Genomic DNA, 12,710 nt, shown 5'->3' on the forward strand with positions numbered 1-12,710 from the left:
TGTAAATTGTGTATTAGTTTATTATTATTTTCTCCGTCTGCAAAAGCAAAAGCCGTTCTTTTCATAGAAAAAGGTTGTTTGTTGTCTGCACCTCATCCCGCCGCTTGGTGGCGCCCTTCCATTGCGCAGCGCGAGCGTGCGTCGGGAAAGTGCGTCGGTTTGGAGAAAGACACCCGCCGCCGCCGCCGCCGCTCTCCCCGCGCCGAGTGTTTACCCTGACGTCAGTTTGTAGAAGTCGCCGTGCCCTGTCTCCGCTCCGACTCCGCCGCAGAAAGTGTCTCACTGAAGAGGAGCGCGCGGATGGGACAGACTCTCCACTAAAACACCAAACTCACCTTTGCCAGTGACTCGTGCGACATGTTCCAAGTGGACTAAACCAGCCTCAGCATGAAAACCTGCGCCTTTCTGCTCATTTTAGCCGCCCAGATCTACGCCGACGGCATCGAAGGACCAACAGGTAAGACTCGCCCCGAAGGCTCGGTCACAACTTTGTGGCTCTGGATCAAAGTTACAATCGCGTGCAAACTCCGGGCATGTGTGCGCGGCGCGCGGCGCCAACTTCGGCCGCTGCGCCTCCGGAGCAGCACGCACTCGTCTCACTGTGGCTTTTGGGATGCGAGCGCGGCAATGTGGAATAAAACTACTTGGTGTGCAAACTTTTACCAGCACAGTGGCGTTTTGAATGCGTGGAAATTACTTGGTGTCGCGTTATCTCATGCAAAAATGTGTTTTATTTCCCTAAACATTACATTACGCACTGTGCTTTCTGCTGTAAGAGCCGCTGCTGCTGCTGCTGCTGCTGCACCTTTGTAATCCAGACTTGGCTTTTTGTTTCTTCCCGGTGACAGTTTTCCCTCCAGCAGAATAAGCAACACTCCCACGGTATAATGTCCAGGATTTATGAAAGCATATACAGAGGGTTGCCTGGAGTGGCTCAGGATCTGCAGTTTAGGCTGATGTCCTCAAAGTTATCTGATTGGTTTGTGCTTTTGCGATTTAAAAATCCTGATCCCAAACAAGCTCCTGGATTGGCTCTGCTGTTTTTAAATATCTCAAGCTCAGATGTTGCCTGGCTGTTTGTCCCAGCTTAATTCTTATTCACATCCCACCTTTGAATCGACAATTATTGAGCTACGGTTGATGGGTTTGGACGCACGATTCCATCATCTCAAAAGCTTTGTGGTTCTTCTTTTTTTATGGTCGTGATCAAACACAACCGCTCATTAAAAGAAATCCGTCTCATAATAGGAAAGAGTCCAAAAAGCAATATTGTATTAGTCACAATGCATTCATCATTAATACCGTGTAATAATGTTTCTTTGGACTATTTCTATTCTGAAGCCGTAATGAGTTTGGCCTGAGTCTTTGTTTACCTAGACACAAACCCATACTTTTTTCTTGGGCTTTCTTTTCACCAAAAACACTGAAAATTGGGACAGTGACGATAATAACATTGTGTGACTGTGGCTGCTCGTCTTACAAGCAACACAGTGTTACTCATTTGTTTTTGAAAGGCAAGTAATTACATGGAATTCTGCTTTTTCACAATCGTCCCCGCATTTGTATTCTCGCTCGCAGCCCGCCGCCTCGCAGAAGAAATCACCATAGGACACAACTAAGCAAGCAGGATGTGTATTGTCAGGAGGTTGATCGGAGCGGATCATTAAGAGGAATGAGCCGCGACGTTTGAAAGATTAAATCACACGTACGGTAATTAAAAGTGTGCAATGGAACGGCGGGGCTTTGCCCGTGCCGCGCGCGAGAGGCTGTCAACACACATTTGGATCCTGTCAGGTTTGTAGTTTGTTAACCGGAGTGCTGCAGCCGTCTCCGTCCGCACGTGCGCCTCCACATTAACTCCGTAATAGTTGTACGTGTGTCTGCGCGTGGCTGCTCCCGGCCCTTTCCCCCACGTCGTGAAGGGAGCAGGTTGAAATGCAGCCTTGACTCCCTCCGTCTTTTCCCAGCGCCGGGTTTGATTAACGCTCGGCATCCAAACCACGCCGTGACCTTGGACGCTCAGTGGCGGTTACGCTCGGACAGGCCTTTTCCACCCGATCCATATTTCCATAACTCTTCTGAAATCATGGTCATGTCTTGTCGGATTTGAAGCTGCGGAATTGCAAAGGGTTGCGCGATGTTTTAAAACGAGGTGCAATGTGCGATAACTGTGTTGAAGTTTGGCTCTGTTTGGTTTTTTCGTAATGTTCCGGCTTCTGAGTTTAGTTTCATTTATGAAGAAGGAGACTGACTGTAGGGAAAAATGAAATGATTCTGGATATTTTAATGGACATGAAGTAGTCTACTTACAGAACATTTCCACGAGACTAAAGAGGATTAATGAATACAATAGTAATATTCAAATTGAGTATTAAAAGTGATTTATCAGTGGTTTAAACAGTTTACATTTGCATACATGTTTTTTAACCACATTTAATAAATGCCCGTCTGGAGGATCATAGTTCTATTGTGATACATCTAGAGGTTGTCAGCATATGGAGCTTTAGATAATATCGTAACTTACAATCGATTAGTGTCTAGCAATTATCCTTTCGATTGATCAATTAGAAGAACGTCAAATTCACGCGATGAAATGTTTTTGTTGTTGTAAATTTGCCCCAGATGAAGCTGAAGTGAAGCGGTTTGAGGATCACATTTACGGAGCAATCCTTTTCATCAAATATATTTACACATTTACACATTTTCTGCCTCATTTTCATGCAATTGCGGCTCAATTTGAGTCATGAAGGTCATTTTCACATGCCATGTTTTAGAACCTATGTAAAGACCAGTGAATGATTATTCGATTACTGAATTAGTCGATGAATTGTCCAATAATCGATGAGCTGCGATAAATCGATTAAACTAGGGCTGTAACAAGTTATTGTAAAGAGTTGAAAAATATATCAAAGTTGTGTGGTAAACGTTCAAATAAGTGTATACGGTGCACTTCTGTGATACATCTTTACAGACATTTCACATTTGTTTGATAATTGAAGCACAACTAATGCGTTTGAAGACACGTTTTAACACCGTTCAGTCCGATTGACATGACATTGTCTGACTATCGTTTTTGAGATATGAAAATAATTGCGATGTTCATTTATCTTCAACGTCGTCCACGGCTCGATCGCACCTCTTGTTGCTACTGTAACGAGATATTGTCTGCCAATTACACCATCAAGCTCAATTGCCCGTGCAGCGTGAGCCTGATTTCATTCACACCAGTTGGAAGCCATTCTTCTCCGCTTTCCTGATATCAAACCTGGCCTGACACTTTCACTTAGCCGTCGGGGGAACAGAGTAGACCCTCGTTTACCGTCTGTTTCCTCTATTAGCCGCGAGTGTTGTCAAGTGAGCGGTGTAATTATCGTGACTCATTGGCCGGTTCGATCTGAAGTTAAGTCAGAATATGTTTTTTTGCATATTCCAGTGAATATGAGATGGCCTGGACCGAGATGAAAAGGACTGTGTGAAATGACGGTTGGAGCATCGAGTGGAATGAGTAATGCCCCGGCGCCGATCGCTATGTAAACATTGGCAATAGCTTTGGGGATTTTTTAGGACCAGACAAAGATAAGGACATCAAAGGTTAAATGTTTTAAGTTGTGTCCGATTTGAGTAGTACAAGCGCAGAGATAAAGCGGGCCAAAGAAGCCACTATAGTTGATTTCTCGTTACACCGTGGCTGTTCAGTTCAATCTTCTCCTATTGCACCGGTTTATTATTGTTACATTATTCATATCATGGCTCCTATTTGTAGCTGCTAGACATCCATTACTGAAGGTCTATTATTACTACACACCGTTTTACCACATGTTTCTTGGCCCTGGAGACCCTTAATCAAATCATTATAAGATAAGATATTCCTTTATTGTCCCACATGGGGAAATTTCATTGGTGCAACGCAGGTAGATACAGAGATAGATACAGAAGAACAGATCACTTATAGGAAGTCTGAAAAACACTTTCAGTAGAAGATCTCCTATAAATAAATAAAAAACTCCCATAGACAAATAAATACATAAATACCATTGCATGTGATCACGACAGTAATTGCACATGAATATGTGTCACGACAGCACATAGATTGCACATGAATTTCACATGAATTGCACATGAATTCCAACAGCAATTGCACATATGACAGAGTTGCACATCAGTATTAGGTTAGGTCAGTATTGCGAGTGTTCAGTACTAACAGTTTTTGTTATAAAGTCTGACAGCAGCAGGAAGGAAAGACCTACGGAACCTTTCCTTCGCACATCGAGGGTGGATCAGTCTCTCACTGAAGCTGCTCTCCAGAGCAGAGAGAGTGTCCTGCAGGGGGTGACACTCATGGTCCAGCATAGATGTGAATCTAGCCAGGACCCTCCTGTCCCCCACCTCCTGCACCGAGTTCAGAGCACAGCCCAGGACGGAGCTGGACTTCTTGATGACTCTGTCCAGCCTCTTCCTCTCCCTCTCTGTGATGCTGCTGCTCCAGCAGGCCACACCATACAGGAGGGCCGATGCCACCACAGAGTCGTAGAAGGTCTTCAGGAGTGGCCCTGTCACTCCAAAAGACCTGAGTCTCCTCAGGAGGTAGAGCCGACTCTGGCTCTTCCTGTACAGTGCGTCTGTGTTATGAGTCCAGTCCAGTTTGTGGTTCAGATGAACACCCAGGTACTTGTATGAGTCCACTCTCTCAATGTCCCGTCCCTGGATGTTCACTGGTGAGGGGGCAGTGGGGTGGCGTCTGCGGAAATCCACCACCATCTCCTTGGTCTTCCCCGCGTTGATGAGGAGGTGGTTCCGCTGACACCAGTCCACAAAGTCCTGCGCCAGTCCTCTGTATTCCGCGTCATCGTCGTCCGTGATGAGTCCGATGATGGCAGAGTCGTTAGAGAACTTCTGCAGGACACAGCTGTCCGTGTCATGTCTGAAGTCTGCAGTGTAAAGGGTGAAGAGAAAGGGCGCGAGGACAGTGCCCTGGGGTGCCCCCACACTGCAGGTCCGAGTGTCAGACACACAGTTCCGGGCTCTCACAAACTCACAAACTGGGGTCGGTCTGTGAGGTAGTCCAGGATCCACTCTGCCAGGTCATACTCCACACCAGCCGTCTCCAGCTTGTCCCTCAGGAGCAGCGGCTGGATGGTGTTGAAGGCACTGGAGAGATCGAAGAACAGGATCCTCACAGAGCTGCCAGGCTTTTCCAGGTGAGAGAGAGAGCGGTGCAGCAGGGAGATGACGGCGTCCTCCACTCCGATGCCAGACCGATATGCAAACTGCAGCGGGTCCATGGCTGAGCTCACGGTGGAGCGGAGGTGGTCCAGGACTAGCCGCTCCAGTGTCTTCATCAGGTGGGACGTGAGAGCCACTGGCCTGAAGCTGTTGAGGTCTTTGGGGCGCGGTGTCTTAGGCACAGGTACCAGACAGGAGGTCTTCCAGACCTGTGGTACCACCCTCAGCTTCAGGCTCATGTTGAAGACATGCTCCATAACTCCACACAGTTCATCTGCGCAGGACTTAAGGAGCCTGGGGCTGATGCCATCAGGTCCTGCTGCCTTCCTCACTTTAATCCTCTTCAGCTCACTCCTCACCTGTGCTGCTGTGACAGTCAGTGGTTGGCAGGGGGACCGTGTGCTGGGGGGATGGGTGAGTCCAGGCGAAGTGGGGAGCTGATGGTCCGGGGCAGATAAGCGAAGAGGAACAGATGCAGGGCATTGTCCAGCTGTGGAAGAGGGAGCATGCAGCTGTGCAGGGGGAGGGGCGGGTGACCGATCAAACCTCAAGAAGTGAGCATTTAAATCATTCACCCACTGTAGATCCCCCTCTGTCTGGGCAGGGGGGATTTTGAAGCCCGAGATGGTTTTCAGGCTCCTCCACACTCCCTGAATGTTCTTTTGCTGCAGCTGCTCCTCCATCCTCCTCTTGTAGCCGGCCTCAGCCTGCCTGATCTTCCTCCTCAGCTCCTTCTGCACAGTCCTCAGCTCCTCCTTGTTCCCTGACCTGAAGGCTCTCTTCTTCTCCTTCAGCAGAGCCTTCAGTTCACGGTTAATCCATGGCTTGTTGTTTGGAAAACACCGCACCGTCCGGGAGGGAACAATGTTCTCAAAACAGAAGTTGATGTAGTCCGTGATGCACTCTGTGATGGTGTTGATGTCCTCCCCATGTGGGTCATAAAGCTCAGTCCAGACAGTGGTGCTGAAGCAGTCCCTCAGAGCCTCCTCGCTCTCAGCAGACCACATCCTCACCTCACGGGACACCACAGGCTGCCTGCGCACGATGGGTTCATACACAGGCCTCAGATGTACAAGGTTGTGGTCCGAGCTGCCCAGGGGAGGGAGGGGGGAAGAGGAATAAGCCTCCTTGGTGTTGGCAAAAAACAAGTCCAATGTTCTATTCTCTCTGGTGGGGCAGGTAACATACTGGGTGTATGTTGGTAGGACAGAAGAGGGATTATGCACACATATATATAAAATGTCAGCTAATGCTCCTATTTAATTTAAGCTGTTTTCCTCATCATACTTTTTTAATCAACTTTGGGGGGAAAAAACGAAGGAAGAGCTCGTTTTTTTCCACAAACGTCTGCGCGTCGTGGCGTGGTTTATGTGGAAATACTTTGAAGAGAAGGTTCAACTTTGAGGCAGAGGTGGGCAATATATCGAAATGTATGTAATATTGTGAATGATGTTTTGAAGATATGCAAAATTTGAATATCGAGTATATTGTTAATGGTTAAAAAAAAAAGATACAAAGAGCTGATAAAAAAAAATACAACAACTTTCAAATAAAAGTATAAGTTGATATTTCTGCCCTTTTGTGATTCATTTTACAGACATTTCATATTTATCTGATGATTAAACCTCAACTAATACGCTTAAAGACCATTTCTGTTGGATTGAATATCGTCTGAATATTGGTATACCGTATTTTCCAGACTATAAGTCGCACCAGCCAAAAAATGCATAATAGAGAAGAAAAAAACATGTAAGTTGCACTGGAGTATGAAATGCGGTTGCAAGTGTGAAAATAACAAACAATATCACATATAAGTTGCTCCGGAGTACAAGTATATAAGTATAAGTCGCACCCCGGCCAAAACTATGAAAAAAGGTGCCACTTATTGTCCGGAAAATACGGTATTAATTTTTGTCAGTACCACCTGCCAGTGCCTGTATTAACAGCCCTTATTCGAATAGTGTTTTTGTTTTATCAGAGACCCGTGTGTGCTGCTGTTGTTTTTCCATATGAGTTGGCAAACAGTGGTGATCCCGGCACCGCGTTCCCTTTCCACACTGTAACAGAAACACCAGCATCCACAGGGGCTTTTTTCATTTGTTATTAAGCCATATCATTGATAAAGAAACATGCTTCTTCACTGCCTGTCCAAAGTTGCCACTTAGATTCGTCTAAGCAAATACAGTAGAATTGAGTCTCCTACTAGATAACTGCTGCAGGTGATGATCTTTCAGATGCAACACAGTATTTAAACCCGACTGAGGCAGTGAGTGGCTTCTCATTTCTAAAACAACCATGTTGGAAGACAAATCCCGTGGTCATGGAAAAGATGTCAGATCATTGGCATCGAGCAGAGAAAACATCTAAGGAGAAGCAGAAACTAATGTACTACAGGTCTGAACCCCAGAGAGAGTGTTTGGGACGAGCTGGAGAAGGCTTTGTGCAGCGGTCACTCTCTCACATCATCAATACAAGAAAAATTATGCATTACACTGGATGGAAATAAATCTTGAGAAGTATAAACTTTTATGCAAATTCAACTTCCTGTTACCTCATAAGCGATACTTTAAAACGCTCATTAAAGATAAGTCACTGACACAATAACCCGAAAATTCCACTAAACCTCATTCCAAATGAACCATATCGTAAAGAGCATGAGTCGTAATAAGAGCAGAAAGAGCAGAATGAAAGATTTACATAGTTTTTTTAGTATAATTTATTAGTCATATGTGTTATCTTGACCTCGACATCTGAATTTTTTTTATATTACCAAAAATAATAAAGAAAACTACAAGGTGTCCTGTTACTGCAAAGATGAAGTACGCAAAATAAGTACTGCACCCCAAGAAATGGTTCCAGCTTTCATTTACCAGTACTACTAAGACTATTCTAAAACCATTCAGAAAAGGCTAAATCATTTAGGGCATGTTTAATTAAATAATGCCAAGCTGTACAGTCTTAATTCTGTCATGTTACGTTCAGGAGTTATCAACTCCTTTATGCTTTTTATTGCTGCAAATGCCTTTACAGACTGAAAAGCTGCTTGAGAGCATCTTCAGAATCTGACCTGCAAATTAATAACAAAACAAAAATTCTGAATGTTTCCCTGGTAATAATATGTAGATTCTCACTGACAGCTTCGGTGATGTTTTAAAATGCATTGTGTGACTTAAGGCGGACATTTGGTTTTTCAGTTTTGACTTGTTTTAATAACACAAATTATCTTGTATCAATAGTACAATAATGCATTTAGTACCCAATAAGGCTAGGGTAACTCAAACTCCTAAGTGTGGAGGATATTAATGAACATCTAAACAGAGGTACGTTTCATAACTGTAAGCACCTGTCCAATAGTCCAGCTCCCCTGTCCGCCGCTGGTCCCATCCCTCATTGTCTTATGATGGATCTCACCTCCGTCTGCTCGGCGCTGAGTGGGCAGAGGCGTTTTGTGCTAGCCTGTGATTGTTGCGCTTAATTAGCCCTGCTGAGCATTTCCATTACCCATTACAATCCTTTTCCCTAAATCAGCTCTGCGCTTGTGTTTTCGCCCAGGTCTGTAGTGTGAAGTGAACCCATGCAGAGGAGGGTTTACTCTTCTCAAAGGTCAAACACAGGTTGGGAGCCATGTTTCTGAAGCTGCATTATCGCCTTTTTGCGAGCTACTCGGCTTTGTGTGCGTTATATCGGTTGTCGTGGTTTAACAAAGAAGGCTGAATGGATCCGTTTGGAAGAAAATCAGCCCAATTGGAGGTAATTGCACCTGACACATTATCCTGCCATGCTGCCTCTGTGAGAAGTGTAATATTCAGGGGTCAGGAATCAATGGCACATCCTTAAATAGAAGACAAAAAGCAAATTTTATCCTATAGACTAAATTCTATGACCAGCAGACAATAATACAAAAAGGTTTGAGTAATTAGCAAAGCCTTCCCTTTTCAGCAGCAATAGTGAATGCCAGCGCTCTTATTGCACATATAACGCTCAGTGCGTAGGGCATCAAGTGCTTCGAGGGGCACCTGGCTGTTCATGCAGTTTGGACTGAATAACAGTGCTTCATCATTTCAAAACTAACTCTAGGACTCGAATGTCTTCATAGCAAGTTGGAGACAGAGATGGAGATCCACTGTACAAGCCAAAGTTTAAAGGTCCCATATCATGCAAAATTGACTTTTCGGAGCTTTTAACCTTCTTACAGAGCTATTTGTACCTCATATTTGTGCCCAAAGTGTTTTTTTGATTGATTCCCGCAGTCTTTAGCTAGAGAATAGTCTCTCTCCTTCTCCTCGGATGAGCAGACGAACGGGGGCTACCAGTGCGTCGCCATATTATTAAAAAATGACTTTTATGTAAAATACTATTTATGGGCATTACGATGCAGTAATACACATCTATACATCAATATAAAGCTATGACATATCAACAACAAAAAAATACATATTGTGATTCATAGTATTGACTTGACTAGTTTGAAATATTGTCAGTGAAATATGTCCATGGCAGTGCATATATTATATGTAAGTGGTGTTGTCTATAGGCATACAAAGATATTTTTGCTTCTTGGGGTCTGAAATTTTATAATGCACAATTAAACCGGCACATACATTTGAATATTGATCTCTGTATAGTGCAAAATACTGTGATTGTACTGCAGTATCTTTTGGTATGCCACAATCCAATGAAACGATATGTACATCGTGACCAAACCAGTGATTTACACCCCTAATACTTGTGCAGTAATTACACATTTATATTCTGCCCTAATACTGTAAACATGAGCCTAATGAAGTAATGCAGTGAGTGTGTGGCATGTGAAGCAGCCTCTTCCATTAGCAGCTGATTGTGTGGTTATCTTTAGGAGCATTAAGCCCTCCTCTTGTGTCCTGTCATGTTGTAAGGTCCTACAGATCCGACTGACAAAGCACAAGTGCACTCCACAACACTCTGGAGCTGATGCTGACACCTCTTCAGACTCAGGGCAAGAGGAACACCCCTCCTCCGCAGTGACAGCAGGGACACCAGCGCTCTGCAAGATGTTATTAACGTGCTATTGATTGTTCAAACTCCTGCAAAGTCCATTTTATCTCAATTTGATCAAAGTGGCATCCTGCCTGTGGTGTGAAGGAGTAGTACAGAAGAACAAATGAGCTGACTTTGAACAGTGAAATGGAATTCTGCTGTGTCACTCAGGGGGTCGAACTCATCAAAATGTAATGATGTAATGATATGACAACGTGACACAGCATTGTTCTCTAGCACAATAACAATATTTGAAACTACTACTATGAAGCTGACAACATGATAGCAATCCAAGGACATTTTATTCAGAATCGAGACTTTTCAAAGTTTAAACCACAATAAGAACAAGGCTAAAACTGAATATTAGGGCTGCAACTAACAATTATTTTAGTAATTGACTAGTCAAACGATTATTTCTATTGTACATTGAGACGCAAGAATACATTATCAACCAGAGATTCAAATATGGTGAAAATAAGAAATTGTTGATTATTTTTGGACATTTTAATTTGTTAATGCCACTATCTTTGTTGTATTTTTTTTGTTTTGTTTTAGATTCTGTTCAGTCCAGATAGCGATTCTGATCGTCAAAAAACGATCATTACATAATTAAAATAAAAAACCTAACCCTAAAGGCGACTGATTCTCTTAACTTAATGTAATTCAGATCACATTAAGGTCTTTTTTCAACCATGCTACTGTGAAAGCGCCAGTCTTAACAGTTTAGAAAAGTGTCCGTCTTTCCATTTGTAGCTCCAGAGAAGAGCCAAAAGCGAGAATGCGGGTTGGACACTTGCATGCAGATGTGTAATTATCTCTCAAAGACACTGGCAGTTAGCTCTGCGGAGGCTCTTCCCCGAGGTAGCAGACAACAAGCCTGCAGAAAGTGGGTCTACAAGACTGATGCAGCGAGCAGCACCACCACCGCCCAGAGGAGAGAAGAGAAAAGCCTCATGTGCAGTTTAAATTTAGCCCCCGTATTTCACTTTTTATACCTTTCCCTGTGTCAACACCTTCAGAGGCAGATTCTTTCAAGTGGCGGCGGCGAAACAAATGCGGAGGTCACCAAAGTCAGGGTTCAGGACAAGGCCAGAAGCGCTGCTGAGACCAGTTGTTGAGCCGCCTGCTGTGCACTGCCCGTGACAGAAGACGAGTGAAATCTGATCCTTCAAGACAAAACGGCTTCTTCAGGACATTTTCGCCCCCCTTCCGCCTGTGTATTTCTTTTGTTTTGTCTTTTGTGCCATGACTCATGTTCTTTGAGGAAGCAGAATTTCTAGTTCGTCTCGCTTCTTTGGGGTTTGAAATGTGTTTTTGGAGACCGAGCCGTGAACCTGATGACAGAGATAAGAGTCTAGCACTTATTTAATAGACATTCCCTGCTCGTAAATTGCGTTAAGACAGTGGAGATCTTAACAGCGTGCATAATGTGTGCTTTGCTGACTTGAAGCGGTGCAGTATCGAAAGCGCTCAGTGTGAAATTACTCATATCAGTTCAGCTATAGATTCATCCTTTTCTATTTTCACTTTTTGCTGAACGTCAGGCGTTTTGTCACTGTCCTGCTGCCGTTGTTCCTGACACAGCGGTGACTCTAGTTGTCTGGGGCCTGCCCTGATAACTGTAGTGGCACAGGTGTCAGCTGTGAACAACTCTAAAACCTCAAACTGGGCACAAAAGTAGGGCTGGGCATTTTGACGATAAGGTCAAGTTGAAACTTGATCCCTGGGATTTTGGGGACATTTTCAAACTGTTGTTCACTTAATATAATATACAAGTTTCTGTTGTTGACAAAGGCCTACATGACATGAGCTCGGAATGTCACAATATCAAATTGTAGGGTAACGTTTATTGTGAGAAGAAACATCACAATATAACCAGTATTTACGCTTATTGATCAATCAACAAAACAAAAGTGAAATCCTTCTTTCAGTTTGATGCATTACTGTTCCAATACTCTGTGACCAGCTTTGTGAAATCACAAGTGAAGTTATTGTGATATGAGCATATATAAAAAGCCCTATACATCTAGGTACAACACAGATTGAGAATGATTTTTTTTTTTTTTTCATTCTTAAGATTATATTGTGACCTGAATAATCACAACGATTGATTAACTGAATAATCTTGACATAGTCTGAGCAGAGATAGGGGGTAGGTGACAATGGAGCACCCAAGCCTTGAATACAGGACAATACAAGATTACTCAAACATTAATCCAAATACTTTGAATCGGGGAGAGAACACCGTTTTAAAAGCTCATGAAATTACATTTTACATATTCTGTTCCCTTTTAAAAAGGGTAAAACGACTTATATGGATCATAGTAAAACTGAAATTGTGATCCAGGCTTAAAGGTCCCATAACATGCAAAATCGACTTTTCAGAGCTTTAAGCCTTCTTACATTGCTATTTGTGCTTCATATATGTACCCAGAGTGTTTTCTGATTGATTCCCGCAGTGTTTAGCTATA

The 12,710-nt window shown here is 43.6% G+C and overlaps 1 protein-coding gene across 4 annotated transcripts in view; it reads left to right on the forward strand.

Moving 5' to 3' along the window:
* The first annotated feature begins 284 nt into the window (after positions 1-284).
* Positions 285-12,710, forward strand: part of ptprub (protein tyrosine phosphatase receptor type Ub) — a 192,457-nt gene continuing 180,031 nt past the window's right edge. For all 4 annotated transcript variants that reach the window (XM_072461221.1, XM_072461222.1, XM_072461223.1 and 1 more), the window contains exon 1: positions 285-457. In XM_072461221.1, coding sequence (XP_072317322.1) covers positions 388-457 — 70 coding nt within the window. In that variant the 5' untranslated portion in view covers positions 285-387. The remainder of the gene's footprint in view (positions 458-12,710) is intronic.

This window comes from Eucyclogobius newberryi, unplaced genomic scaffold, assembly GCF_026437365.1.
Source record: "Eucyclogobius newberryi isolate DKJ021-1_F unplaced genomic scaffold, fEucNew1.0.hap1 SCAF_3, whole genome shotgun sequence".
Lineage (NCBI taxonomy): Eukaryota > Metazoa > Chordata > Actinopteri > Gobiiformes > Gobiidae > Eucyclogobius > Eucyclogobius newberryi.